General features: G+C 42.4%; 2 protein-coding genes across 2 annotated transcripts in view; both read left to right on the top strand.

The window, feature by feature from the left end:
* The window catches only part of LOC140911727 (uncharacterized), a 35,881-nt gene extending 30,779 nt beyond the window's left edge, over nt 1–5,102 (top strand). The window contains exon 3 of the mRNA XM_073345343.1: nt 4,849–5,102. Coding sequence (XP_073201444.1) covers nt 4,849–5,102 — 254 coding nt within the window. The remainder of the gene's footprint in view (nt 1–4,848) is intronic.
* The window catches only part of RORB (RAR related orphan receptor B), a 208,152-nt gene that overhangs the window by 110,417 nt on the left and 82,297 nt on the right, over nt 1–15,438 (top strand). The gene's annotated exons all lie outside the window — the stretch shown is intronic.

Here is a 15,438-nt window from a genome sequence, read left to right as displayed (position 1 = left end):
TCCAGAGAAGAGCAACAAAAATTATTAAAGATCTAGAAAACATGATCTATGAGGGAAGATTGAAAAGATTGGGTTTGTTTAGTCTGGAGAGACTGAGAGGGGACATAACAGTTTTCAAGTACATAAAAGGTTGTTACAAGGAGGAGGGAGAAAAATGGTTGTTCTTAACCTCTGAGGCTAGGACAAGAAGCAATGGGCTTAAATTGCAGCAAGTTTAGATTGGACATTAGGAAAAACTTCCTAACTGTCAGGGTGGTTAAGCACTGGAATAAATTGCCTAGGGAGGTGGTGGAATCTTCATCACTGGGGATTTTTAAGAGCAGGATGGACAAACACCTGTCAGGGATGGTATAGATCAGGGGTCGGCAACCTGCGGCACGCGTGCCAATTTTTACTGCCACGCTGCTGCCAGCTGGGGTCCCAGCCGCCAGCCCCGCTCAGCCCACTGCCTGCCTGGGTGAATAGAACCTCAGACCAGCAGCGGGGCTGGCGGCTGGGACCCCAGCTGGCAGGAGCCGATGGACAGAACCCCAGACCGGCAGGGGGCTGAGCGGCTCAGTCCGCCGCCAGTCTGGGGTTCTGTCCGCTGGCCCCACTCAGCCCACTGATGGTCTGGAGTTCTGGCTGCCAGCCCCTTGCCAGCCGGGGTCCCGGCCATCTGCCCCACTCAGTCTGCTGCCGGCCAGCCGCTGGCCCTGCTCACCTTGCTGCTGGTCTGGGGTTCCAGCCACCCAGCCCCCTGCCAGAAGGGGTCCGGGCCTCCGGCCCTGCTCAGCCCTCCTTCCGGCTTGGGGTACCAGCAGCCAGCCCAGGGATCTGCTTCTGGCCTGGGCCCAGCGCTCTGCAGTTCTTATCAAAAATTACACTACAATTAGCTTAAAAACTTGAAAACTTAAAAAATTTAAAAGTTTGTATATTACAGTAATCGTTAAAAAATGTATAATGTTAATAAATACATAGGTTTGATGAAACAAAGTAGTTGTACTTATGTGCCTGTGCTTAATTTGTTTTCGATGATTTACCTTCTAAACAAATCTCGCATGTCTTGCAACCCTGGAAAGGGCATCTCTCATCCCCAGGGGGTGCGTGCATCCCAGGTTAAGAACCACTGCACTAAACTGATAAGATCTGCATTTTAATTTAATTTTAAATGAAGCTTCTTAAACATTTTTAAAACCTTGTTTACTTTACATACAACAATAGTTTAGTTATATAATATAGACTTAGAGAGAGAGACCTTCTAAAAACATTAAAATGTATTACTGGCATGAGAAACCTTAAATTAGAGTGAATAAATGAAGACTAGGCACACCACTTCTGAAAGGTTGCAGACCCCAGTCTAGATAATACTTAGTCCTGCCTTGAGTGCAGGGGATTGTATTAGATGACCTCTCGAGGTCCCTTCCAATTCTATGATTCCTGGTCCTGGAAAGAAGGGAAAGAAGCAGGGAAAGAAGCTGGCATTCCGTACTCTCTTCAGGGAACTAAAAGATGGATTGGAGAGCCAGACTCAGCAGAGGCATGTCCTTCCAATTTCTGTGAAGGCCACCATGACCCTTGGAATCCTTTGAGACACTGTGTAGTCAGTTACCTGCATATACTTCCCTAGATTAATTCTTTAAGCATTTCCCTGTAGGATCAGCGAATGTATCCATTGTCCAAGGGACAAAGAGAAGTAACAGCAAACCATGCAGGAGGTCTATACAATGGCATAGTTCCTGTTTGTCCTGGGTATCATGTCCCCCTGAAGCCACCCAAGTAATAAAATGCTGCTTACAAAAAAGAAAATTCACCTACTTCTTGTCTATAATAGCAGTTTACAATTTCAAGCAGATGTTCACATATGCAGCAGCCTAGTATCTGGGATCCTGTCATGACTCCTTCATACTCAGGCACTCTGGTCTGGTAGAGGGCACTGAGATTATTTGTACTATACACATAATCATAATATACCTAACCTAAGTAACCACTGTCATTGCAGACAAGGATGATCTCCTCTCTTCTAGTGTTGTCACCACAGAATGGAGATAAGTAATTACTATTGAGTAATCACTGCACCGGGGACAATGTAAGGATAAAGGTTTGCAAATGCACAGCACCCAGTTTAAACAAGCACAACACATTCCTGGGGAACCGTAAAGCACCACCTTGTTGTTTAGAATAGTTGAAGATCATGGGATCCTAAATTAAAGGAAAAATGCATCCAATGAAGTGAGCTGTAGCTCACAAAAGCTGATGCTCAAATAAATTGGTTAGTCTCTAAGGCTCCACAAGTCCTCCTTTTCTTTTTGCAGATACAGACTAACACGGCTGCTGCTCTGAAACCAGGAAAAAGGCAGTAAGCTCTGGCCCCTGTCACTTCAACCCCTCTTTTCAAGACACTTCTTAGCGTGTTCACTAGTAAATGAGGTCCTGCTAAGGCAGTGAGTGTGTTGTGTGAACAAGTTTCAGCACCAATGCAGCAGAGGCAAGGGACCAAAAAGTGCAAAAACACTGTGAAGAGCTGAGACGTGAGCTGTCTAAAACACTGTTCATTTTTATGATCAGTTATTTGTCTGTATTTGGATAAATCTCTGGTAGTTTCCTGAATAAGACCGTGCCAGTACTATAGTGTATCTCAGGGGTGGGCAAACTTTTTGGCCCATGGGCCACATCAGGAGTGCGAAACAGTATGGAGGGCCAGGTAGGGAAGGCTGTGCCTCCCCAAACAGCCTGGCCCGCACCCCATATCCGCCCCCTGACTTCCCCCCTCAGAACCCCTGACCCATCCAAAACCCGCCCCCCCCACTCCTTGTCCCATGACCTCTCCCTCTCGGGACCCCCATCTCCTAATCGTCCCCCCCAGGACCCCACCCTTACCCAACCCTGCCTGCTCCCTGTCCCCTGACTGCCCCAACCCCTGTCTGCACCCCTGCCCCCTGACAGGCCCCCTGGGACCCCCGACCCATCCATTCCTCTCCCACTCCTTGTCCCCTGACCGTCCCCTTTCAGGACCCCGTCCCTAACTGCTCCCCCAGGACCCAACCCCTTATCCAACCCCCCCTGCTCCCTGTCTTCTGACCGCCCCCCCCGGAACCTCCACTCCATCCAGCTGCCCCCTGTCCCCTGACTGCCCCCCAGGACCTCCTTCCCCCACCCCCATCCCTTTACCCTTACCAGGCTGCTCAGAGTGGCAGGACAGGCTTATTTGAAAGCCTGGGAGGTGGGCGGGCACAAGTCACGCTGCCCCCACGCTGCGCTGAGGCTGCAGGGGAGGAGGTACAGCGGGGGAGGGGCTGGTGACTAGCCTCCCCGGCCGGGAGATCAGGGGCCGGGCAAGACGGTCCTGTGGGCCGGATGTGGCCCGCAGGCTGTAGTTTGCCCACCCCTGCTCAAGATTGCCACCAATATGTCTTTTTCATTTTTGGTCCTATTGTTTTACATAAGGGAGAGTCACATTTTTCACTGAAATAGCAGAGATTTTTCTTTCACACGGAATCAAGTTGCTCAATGAAGACAGTAGTCTCATCAACGGCTGTTGACATTTGAAATTGACAGGAGGGAGAGAAAACTTTAAATACACATAAACTAATGGAGCTAGCAGCAGCATTTGAGAAACCCTTAACCTAAGAGCCTGCTGTTAGGTGTAATAATCCCAATTTGTTATTGAGAAAAGAGTACAGGAGTCACCTGAAGAAAGAGGATTCATATTTTCTTCTAGACATGTCCTTTCTTAGCATGCTGTTTAAAGACTCAACTGTATAAAACAGGATTGACATTATGTAATTACTTGCCTTTTACACTGTGCTAACTTAATTTGCTTTTGGTTCCCAGGTATTTAAAAGACCATTATTTTCCCATCAGACTTTACTGTCTGCCAATTAAAGCATTAGATCGATGAGGTGGAGAGAGAACTTTGTTATAAAAGGTTTCAGGTAGACATATTGAAAACATCTGTTTTTCATTGCTCAATTTTTTGCAATTTTACTGGTTAATTATAACAGCTTCTCTGACATTTTTTTTCCCCAATTTTGTTCTCCAAAGCAAAATGTTTGAGACTTAATAACTGTTTTGCTTAGCAACCTTAAGTGGAACAGTAAGAGCAATGGGAATTCAGTCCAACAGCTGCAGCTGTTTTTTAAGTCCCTTTTGCCCTCTTGGATGTACCTACTAATGTTACACCCAATAAGCGCACATTATTGTGGGCTGCAACTGTGACATGGCTCTGTACTTGGTTTCTGGAATTATTGTGTTTCCCAGTGCCTTGCTGGATACTTTTCAGTGGGCCAATATTACAGCTTCCACTGGATCTTTTGAGTTGCATGATCGGAAATCATTAGTGTCCAAGAAAACATTAAGCTGGAGTTGGATAATAAGTAAGATATAACCATCTGAAATGAAAATGCATGTGCTGTCCCTTGTTATCCACTGTCATTTTAAGTAATAAGAGCTATGTTAGTAAGGTCTTTCTTTCTTGCACGGTACTTTGAATTCAGGTCATTTTCCTTCTCTCTGTGTAGTTATGGGAAATGACTGCACTTTTGAGGTGCAGAAAATTATAGCAATTGCATTATGCATGAGAACTGTGGAAAGGGATAGCCAGTAAAAAGATGTATACATTTTCTTTCCTCAAAAAGAGCATTTTAAATGAAAAGAATAATGGATAAAAGGTCACTATTAGCAGACTAAGGTTTACTATACCATTAACACATTTTAATTGAGATGCCATTTTTGACAATTATAATATGAATATAGTGCAGCATTTAAGAGTACAGTGGAAGTATCTTAGTACTTTACTTTGATAAAATATGATTGTTCTACTGTAACCTTCATTTAACTTTTTCTAACAAATTATGTTCTCATTTTCAGGACCTAGAAAGGAATGTCTTGTACTTTCAATTAGGGATCACACAAGTATCAGAATTAGAAATCTAGAGAACAGTATTTTTGATTATGCCATCCTCTTTGGATTCTTGCATTTTATCATCTACCATATCTCATTAGGAGATGCCAAATTTGCATCTAATTATTTTATTAGCTTCATCAGAGGATATGTCTTTTATCCCATCCAAGAACAATCAAAACTTAGCATGGATAAAGAATTGCAGGCATTCATTGTGTAGGCAAAGTACATTTCCTTCAGTAAACTTGTACTTTCCAATCTGGATGATCTAAGACATATCTGGAAACATGTATATTTGCCTATCAGGAAAATGCACTATTTTTTTCTTGACAACTTTCATGGACTCTGTCCTAAGTTAAGATGTACAAAATCATATCTTCCCATCCCTTTTTAAAATAAAATTCATCTCTAATTCCTTGAAGATGGTATCTATAAAACTTTTTCCACCCAAAAGGGATATCAGATGTCACCTCCATGAAAAAATTCCAGTAACACTTAGGTTCTGTCAGTGGTCTCTGCACCCTCCAGTCTTACTTTCAGTTTACACTTTCTGACTTCCAGTTTCCTGTAAATCAGATGAGCTTTCCTTACATAAGACTTCTGATAAAGCCATTACACTTTAATACTATGTGGCAGGAAATTGTGTTGCTGATTCAGTGGGTGGCTCCCTTCTCTTTTATTCAATGCTTCAGCACTGGACAATGACAGGATACTGTTTGTTGGATAAAATGTTAAACTGAGGGCCTGTACCCAGAGGTGAAAGTAACTTAAAGGACTTACCGTTACTCTGGAGTCCTGAGAAGGGGGCATGGCCTCGATCGGAAGGGGCATGGCCTCCACTGGAAGAGGTGGGCCGGGCCCTTTAAATCAAGATTTAAAGGCCCCAGGGCTCCGGCTGTGGCTGGGAGCCCCGGGGCCTTTAAATCACCCCCAGAGCTACCAGCTGCAGAGGCGGCTGGGAGCCCTGGGGCTCTTGGGCAATTTAAAGGGAGCCCTTTAAATAACTGCCAGAGCCCTGCCACCGCTACCCCGGGGCTCCAGCAGCGGGGTTTGGACAGCGCTTTAAAGGGCCCCCCAAACCCCGCTGCCAGAGCCCCTGGGATAGCGGCAGGGCTCCGGAGGTGCTTTAAAGAGCCTGGGGCTCTGGCTGCTGCAGAGAGCGCAGGGCCCTTTAAAGCGCCAGTCTGGGGGAAGCCAGTCCGGTCCAGCATGGCATACTGGCTCTTGCCGGTACGCCGGACCGGACCGGACCGGCTTACTTTCACCTCTGCCTGTACCCCTTGTGGCCATTAGAGAGTCCATGACTCATTTTGCAAGAGTAGGGGCTTTAGCCCTAGAGTCCTAGCCACACCTGAATTTGGGTAGTTTCATTCCACCTAACTAACTAAATATCCCATGAGGTTTTAATACACAGAGTAACTTTTATTTCCTGTCTTGAGCTGCTGTGTGGTGTATCTGATGGTATTAAATAGCTATCTTAATCCATCCCAGAGATGGCAGCATTTCTGTGTTGGTTGCAGTGATTTCCAAATATTACCCTATAGCTTGTAAAGTGCTTTGTGATCTTTTGGGCTGACCAGCATTATGTCAGCATAAGATTTTATTATTATTTTACTACTTAGAATTTATCTCTGTTTTCATATAGCTTCATGTTGAGTTTGGGTTTTAATTATGTGCATTGCAGCTAGCTTGTTCCATGAGCATTTTTATAAAAGGATGAACCATTTTCTGTGATTGCTGCAGAGATATTCAGTGAACTGCCCTCCTTCCCTCCAATGCCGATCCCTGTCCAGACAGATTAATTCAGATATCTCAGTAGGGATGCCCTATCAGTTGATTTTTTTCACTTATAGGGCATCCTTCTCTTCTGTTAGACTGACATTCCAATAGGACCCTGCACAAAAGACCTCATGTGGAGGGGGAATAAAACTCCCAATGGCAACAAACTGAAAAACTTCTGATGGAACATAAGAATTGTCAGACCCAACGTCCATCTAGTTCAGTATCTTGTCTCTGACAGTGGCTGGCACCAGATGTTTCAGAGGAAGATGTAAGAACCCCACAGCAGGCAGATGTGGGGTAATCTCTCCCCCATATTAGGTCTCATCCTGGTCTCTAATATTTAGAGCCTGGCTTAAGCCCTGAAGTAGGAGGTTTAAAAGAAAAAGTCCTCTTACTGATTACATGAAAATTCAACCCGAGAAGTGGTGGCTACCCTGAAATTCATTTTTAAGTCTTCTACTGAATATGATTTATACAGTATAACAGCAGCACTACTGATTCACTATTTATCCCAGAAAGAGGATACATCATCCTGCATACTAGTCTTATTCCTAAAATTTTAAGGTGAGATTAATAAAAGGGATTTCCCAACTCATAGGCCCCCTGCTGCCTAGTGGAATTCATAGCCCTCAGTTAGGCATCCAGGTGCCCCAGACAATGCATAGGGAAAGTTAGGCACCTAAAAAATAAATTCACAGAAGTCAACATGCTGAGTGAGGAGCCACCTAAATTAACCAGTAGGAAACACCGAGGAGAGGGGCATGGCCTAAGCCCCACTCCTCAAAGGAAATTAGATGCCTAAATCTGGATTGAAGGAAGGTGGCTCCCTTCACTCAAGTTGCACAGCTATGGACTGTCTCCTGAAGTTAGGTGCCCAAACCAGATAAAAGCCCTTTCTCAATAAAAAACAAGGAAGAGGAGCAGGTGGTGGTAACAGTGCCACCCCTCCCTTTACCAAAGAGCCCAGCGGTGAGAGCACTCACCCATTATGCAGGAGACCCAGGTTCAAACGCCTTCTTCGCTTGATGTAGAGCAAGGACTTGAACCCAGCTCTCCCCTTATGACTGCATCATAAGTCATATGATAAGTCATGACCACTGGGCTATAGGGTATTCTAGGGTGGGCATCTCTCAGTCACTCTGTTGAAAATGTTCCACTCTGTATAAATAGTTAAATATTCTTTGAGCCAGAGAGAGAGAGAAAGGAATAATGCTATGACCCAGGGATAAGGGCACTCACCTGGGCACGTGGGGGAAGACCTCCGTTCCAGTCCCTACTCCAGTGACACTTCAAGTAGTTCTTACAAAAGAACAACTCCAACAAGAGAGATAGACATGGCTCTACTCTACAGTACCATATAGCCCAGTGATCAAGGCAGTCAGCTAAGTCCCTGCTCCACATCAGGAAAAGGAAGGATTTGAACCTGGGTCTCCCCTGTCCTGATGACTGTGCTAAGCACTGGGCTATTGGGCTGAATGGGGGTAGTACCCCCTGTTTTGCAGAGATGGAGGGGTGCTCTGAGCACACCTACTGTGTTGGGACCCAGAGGTGAAACAGATGGGGGAATGCCTAGATATTGAATCCCACCACGACTTAGGCATGAGTTAGGTGCCTAGCAATTTGGCAGTGTCAGGACTGAGGTGGCTGAGGTGCATGTGCCATGGGGCAGAAATTTAGCCCTCGGCGTCATTACCAGGGAAACTTAGATGCTTCCAGGATTAGGGAGTAGCTGAGCAGGGGTTTTGTGAATGTCAGTGGTGCCTAAATATTGGACTGAAGCACCTACAAGGACTGTTAGATGCCTCAGCCTTCCTTTTTAATCTATTTTACTATTTAGTCATTACTGAGAATATAACAGGGTAGATTTTCAAAGTAGCTTGTGTGTCTAATTCCCATCAGTGGGAGTGAGGTACCTAAATGACATTTTTGCCTTTTAAACTCTACTCCAATTTCACTGTGTACTCAAAGCATAAAACCCATAAAATCGCCTTTAGAGGAGTGGATAGCTTGGGGAGCTGGTAATGGGTAAAGTAATTTTCACCTCTGTGTTAAAAGTCAAATGTAGAAATGTTCACCTCTTCATTATCAGCTGAAATACAACACAGGAGACTAGTGAGTAAAAGAAACCACAGAAAATAGGATTGCTGTTTATCCTGGCTTTTGCAGGATCCTCCTAATTTTGAACATAACAATCCCACATAAGTGTCCCAAAACATCTTTTAGGGCATGACGGAAGTTGAAACGGAAGCCTCGACATACCATTTTTAATCACTGATTACAGATGAGTTTTGTCTTGTAAAGTTGGTGGATTTAATTGACCAAATTACTTTGAGCTGCAATCTTGTTAGTTTTGATGATTAGTGAGGTAAGAGTACTCAGAAACTCTGAGTACAAGCTGTTGATGATTCATCAGGAGGCAGTTCTCCAGTTAGGAACCCTGGCTGCCACACTGCAAGGTCTTAACCAATGCCTGAGCAAGGTGTTAGGACACAAGGTTGTTGGGATGCTGTGTTTTGAAAGAGAGAGAGGGAGAAAAAATCCCAACCATTTTTATTCATGAAAGACACACAGCCCTTTTTATAGAGGATGGTTGTTAGCTCCCATGTGCTCCTCAGATTCCAGTTTAAATAATTACATCTGGCCTATTTAAATTCCCCTGGCGGGTGCAATTGGATATGGAATGTTTCTTCTCTTCTTGTCCTAGACTGTTTGTGTTGTGTTTTGCTGTGCACTATTAAACAATCCTCATTCTCCTCTCGAGAAGTGGCTGCTTTTCAGCAATGACTGAAGTGATTATATATTTTGTAATACATAAGGGCTTGATCCTGTACATTGCAGTAGAGTCAGGACTGTTGCACATATAAGTGCAAGCTATGAAATGATGAACAGGAAAAGAAGCCCAGAGAAAACAGATCCTACGTTAATGAGAGAGCTGCAGCGCAGCTGATGAGTTCTTCTTTTCTCATAACAGGAGTAAGGTCAGAGATAATTCCCTATTGTAGCTATATTCCTCATTGTTGTGCTGAGAACCACACATAAGCTTATGTATCTTCAGACAAGCCCTTCTGCCTGCATATAGACACTACCTGTTTTATACCATGGGCTGTTGAGAATAGACGGAACATCTTCTCAGTGTGGAGGTCTACATTTAGTCCCAGATGCACAGAGGTATTTAGGCTCCTAACTTCCATTGATTTCAACAGAAGAAAGGAGTCTAAATATCTTTGTGGATCTAGACTAGTGCTTACCCTTATTTCAGCCGAAACATAGCGTCTGCTCACACTGGCATTGGAGCACAACTCCCTTTCATGCCTTCCTGTGCACTGCACAAGGACATCCATGGTCAAGAGAGTTGTGCAAATAAATAATTTTGGGGGTTTCTGTCAATTCCAAAACAAAACAGGGGGGGGAGGAAATTGGTTCAGTTTGAACAACAATTTTGGAATTTTCAGTGAATTGAAAAAGTTGAAAAAAAATTATTTTGGGGTATTTTTAACCTTTAAAAGGGTAAAAGGAAATGAAGGTCTAGATAATGAAAACTAGGAGGTCCAGGAGGCACTGCATCCATCTTTTGCCCCCATAGCCATTGGCCCAGTACTTACGGCATTCTCCTGGGATATGAGACGCCCAGGTCCAAATCCCTGCTCTGAAGTGGGGATTCAACTCCCATTTTGCAAATGTCACCTAAATTGCCTTGTGAATCTAGCCTGAAAAGCTGACTTGTTCTGATAACAATTTGATGTGTTTCAATATTTCTGAATTTTTTTTGATTGAAATAATTTGCCAAAATTGACACAAATTTGCAAAATGTTTTGGTCGACCAGAACCTTCATCTTTCAGCAAAAAAAAAGTTTCAGATGAAAAATTTCACTAGTGCCAGAAGTTATATATTTTGTGAAATGTTCTGAGATCCTGTCAGATGAGAACACTACAATAATAGCACATTATTACGATTGTTTCTAGCTCCCAAGAAATTAAGTTTATTTCTCAGACAACAGCAGAGATCTTTTAATTTTTTTCTTATTTAAAAATACTGACCTCGGCATGTATTATTTACGTGCTGCATTCTGAAACAGAAAACTTTGCAGGCGTTTAGAAGAATGACTTAAACATGGATGCAGTCTTTTTGTCAAAGAGCACAGTCCTCACCTTTGGGAGTGCCAGTAAGTGCTGACAGAGCAGTTAAAGCATAGTTCTGGCCTTGTTGTTTTAGAAAGGTTTAATGTATTTTGTATTATTAACGAGCACGAGATTCAAGATTAGAAACCCAGTACTGATGTTTTCTTTGCAGCTGACCTTGCAATGTGGCAGCCAGTGGTCCTATTTTTGAAAACTAGCTTGAGAATTAACATATTACCAAAAAGCACCTTTAATATAAGGCACAGGTTTCCCCCTCCCTTTTGCACCCTTCACATTGACATTCTGTAGAAAATGTTATTCATGCAAATAGAATAATGTCCACATTGTTTCAAGATGCCTACTTAAATAATTTTGTTGTGTCTCTCATTTCATACATTTGGGCTTAGCAGACAGAGAGGGATTTCTTATAAATACAATCAGCACCCAGTGGCCACTGTTAACTAGGTAATATTCACCCACAGTACTGCTTATACTTTAATGGGAAATAGCAAAGGTCTCTGACTCAACTATGCAGTAACACAGGGGTATGTTGACTTTGTAATGGCGACTACTGTTCATTGATAGATAAGACTTGTAAGGCTTTCTGTGTGCATGCTTTACTAAATTGCATGTAATTCGGGAATTTTATAATGGATTTTATTTAGGAGCCAGAGTGCAGTAATTTTACTTCACAATTAAAATATTTGAACACAGTGAAGAGGTTTCAGTTCAGATATAATAGTGATTCTCAAACTTTTTTACCACTGACCCCCTTTCACATAGCAAGCCTCTGAGTGCAACCCCCTCTCCCCCCATCAATTAAAATGCTTTTTTATATATTTAACACCATTATAAATGCTGGAGGCAAAGTGGGGTTTGGGGTGGAGGCTGACAGCTCACGACCCCACATGTAAGAACCTTGCGACTCCCTGAGGGGTCTTGACACCCAGTTTGAGAACGCCTGAGATATAATGTAAAATATGGAACGTATAAGTTACATTAAGGCTTACATTTCATATTAACACATTCTTGCATACATGTTTCACTGAGATACTTGCTTTATTCACAAATTAGTCTAAACCTTCTAGTTTTGTTATGCTTTTCTCTGCAGCTTGAGGCAAACACACTGCTATTCCTAGCAGATCACCCAGTGCCAGTGACTGCCTTCAGCAATTCAAGGCAACCTGTTGGATTGTTAGCTCTACAGTTCAAGTGGTTGGACCTGTTAGTAGTTTAGATTATACCACTTTCCCTTTTTTTATTGCCAAGAGTCATCAATAGCATTTTCTTATTGGACACTTTTATAGTCTTCTCAGGCCCTGATCACTTGTAAACTTCCTTGGCAGATCGGTTCTCAGTATCCCTCCATGTGTCAAGAGTTGATAGTTCTGCTATTCCAGAAAGCCGGAGTTTATAGTGGAGGCACAGTGGAGGTCCTGCTTTACAGATATCCATCCCCAGAATCCTTAGAAAGATCAAGATAACACTATGACATTTCTTTGGGAAAAGGAGGCATTTACATATATCCTAACTGTGAAGGTGTCCTCCCAACCCAGAGGACAAGAATAGAAAAAATGACTAACTTATATCCCTTACAGGCACAGATGGATGGTGATGCCTCATACTAAACAGTATGTCTTGATTTTATAGAAATGATATTATAAGGCATTATACGGGGCCACTGCGACTGCTTCCCTTCTGCAACTTACCAAAGCCCAGGATCTGCAATTCTAATTGATTTTATCCTGTAAAAGCAAAGACGTCCTCTGCTTGGGAGCCAAGCTACATAATACGTGCTCAGAGCATCAGGCCAAAAGAGAATAATATGGATTGACATGTTAGACATGAAAGCAGCCTTCAAAGCTTTCCTGGTTTTCAGAAGCTGACTCATGAAAAAGAAAGAGTTTATTGGCCAACCTCACTTTGGTCAAAAATATCTAAGGGATCACCAATCACTTAAAAGTGGAACTCAGCACATAAGCTGGCAAATTTCCGATGTACCAAATACATTGGAAGATGTCTAAATTTGGATTTTACTTTCCTAGGTTAACTCATTTTCAGAACTATGATTTCTTGTGTACCCATGACAGAGTGGGAGTGAGTGCTACATTTAGGTTAAACCTAACAAGAATTCCAGCTACAGCTCTCCAGTCACAACCAGAAGATCTCCAATCATTACACTGTTATAGAGACTGTCAGAGAGTACCAATGTGTGCTGTTCTTTAGAAGTCAATCAGATCTCTGTTGTGTATATTTCCTCATTACTAATGATTGCAAAGATATTAGAAAAATGCAGTTGCATGGCTGGGAAAATTTACTGATTCCACAGGAACATAAGAATTGCCAGACTGGATCAGATGCAAGGTTAGTCTAGCAGCCTGTCTTTGACAGTAGTCAATACCAGATGCTTCAGAGGAAGGTATAAGAACGCAACGGTGGGCAGATATGGGATAATCTTCCCCCCACATTAAGTCTCATCCTGGTCTCTAATAGTTAGAGATTGGTTTAAATACTTAAGCATGAGGTTTGGTATCTCTTCCAAAAAAATTATTATGATTAATTATAGTCACTCTGGATATTCTTGTTATCCATACAATTGTCCAATACCTTTTTGAATCTTGCTAAGTTCCTGGCCTCGCTAGCATGAGGAAGCCCAGCATCCAAAAAGTTGTGATGCAATGAGTTCCACAGTCTAATTATGTGTTGAATGAAAAATATTTCCATATTGTAAAAGGGGATGAGGTTTCCTGAATTGGTGGACTTGGCCATAAATGTTCCTTTAGAGATTTCAAAGAGCCTGACATCATTTTTCAGGAGACAGATTTTTACCAAGAGCAGCCTGTCACTCACTGCTTGGAAAGTGAAATGGAAGCAGTGAGGCAAAAAGGTCATCCGGACATTGCAAGTTTCCAGCAAAACGTCTAATAATAGAGCATACTAAAAATCGGAGGTCAGCTTTTTTCAATTGGTTCAGTTTAGAAGATACTGTTTTCTACATGTCCTTGATTTTCTTCTTCTTTGGTATGGATAACTTTCTAGCTCACAGAGTTCTTAAAGTGGTGGTTTTCTGTGCTATTAGAAGTCATATTGCAGGGGAAAGTCTCTCTACTTACTCTAATGTTGTAAGGTTCTTCAGAGACACTTCCTTTCTCTTCATAAAGGCAAAGGCTCTGTTACCATCTTTGAATTCTTTGAACTTAAATGCACTGCTCAGTGGACCAACAGACCTTTAATCTCTCTCTCTCCCCGCCCCCGTTCTAGAGGGTTTATTTTCACAAGGTCCAAGAGAGAACTGGGGCAATGTCTTTGTTGAGATCCCCCATATATAGTAATCCCAATATAATAATAATATATAGTAATATATATATATATATATATATATATATAATATATAGTAATATAGTAATATATATAATAATATATAGTAATCCCAATGAAAGTTCCTGTATTCATTCTGTATACATTAGTATTGATTTTCATTGAAACCAGGAGGCAGTGTCACAATTTCTGTATTTTAAGCCTGTGAACAGAATTTAATTCATATTGGCAAAATGTCCCCAAGGCCATGGAGACTTAGATTTACAGATCACAAACGTCAGAATGGCAGAGAGACTATTCTTTGTATTCTGTATGCACAAGGGAGGAAGCCCAGCATCCAAAAAGTTATTTACAAGGTGGATCAGAGCCTGCATGGCTGAAGTATATAAAGCAAAAAAGAGTAAGCCTGCAGGTTCATCTGATCACATTCCCCAAGGACAATACCTACTTCCTACAATGAAAGAGTAGAAGCTTCTTCTTTGAAATTGTGCAGGGCCACAACCTAGAAGCTGTTGCTCAATTTCCTATGGCACTGTCAGTAAAACCCGGGGGGGTTACAGCATATGCAGCTTTCAAAAGAAGAGCTCTGCAGTCAGCTGCACTTTTTACAAAGTTCTAGTCTTTTCTTTAGTCTACTATAATGACTGATGTAGGAATAATTGAGAAGATAGGACCAGATCCTCAGATAGTGTTAACTGGCACAGCTCCATTGACTTCAGTGGAACTATGCCAGTTTACATCAAGTCAGGAGCTGGCCATATAGAATTTATTCTTATGTGTAGTTATACTTTTTCAACCCTCCTTCTCCTAAAAGAGTTGGATGTATTTTCATAAAATAGAAGAAATGCATTTTGAGAAAAAAGTTCCACTCTGGATACATTCGGGGCTTGATCTTAAAATATTGGTGCACTGATAGGGGTGTGTGGATAGCAATAAATGCAAGCTGCTACTCTCCTTTAATCTCACCATTTATAGCTGTCTCTAAAGCTTGGGCCAGATTGGCCTCAGTTAAGATGAACCATCTCACGTAGAACAACTGAAATGTTTTACGTTATAAAAACGTATGCAGGGTTGCAGTAATCACCATAGTCTGAAATCAACACACCAGAGTATGGACAACACCCTCAGTTTCCACTCAGCCCTATGCAGGATCAGTTCCTTTGTCATCAGATTTAATCAGATCTATTTCAAACTGTATATTTGTTTGATTTTTGCCTTTAAATCCAGCCCTGCATTTTTATCATTCGAAATATCAATATTTACTTCTGGAGGCAAGGAGGCTATCATAGGATTGAAAGTTCCCCCTCCTTTTCTTTGCTCTACACTGATCATGTAAT

This window comes from Lepidochelys kempii, chromosome 5 (assembly GCF_965140285.1).
Source record: "Lepidochelys kempii isolate rLepKem1 chromosome 5, rLepKem1.hap1, whole genome shotgun sequence".
Taxonomy (NCBI): domain Eukaryota; kingdom Metazoa; phylum Chordata; order Testudines; family Cheloniidae; genus Lepidochelys; species Lepidochelys kempii.
This window is presented reverse-complemented; position numbering and strand designations above follow the sequence as displayed.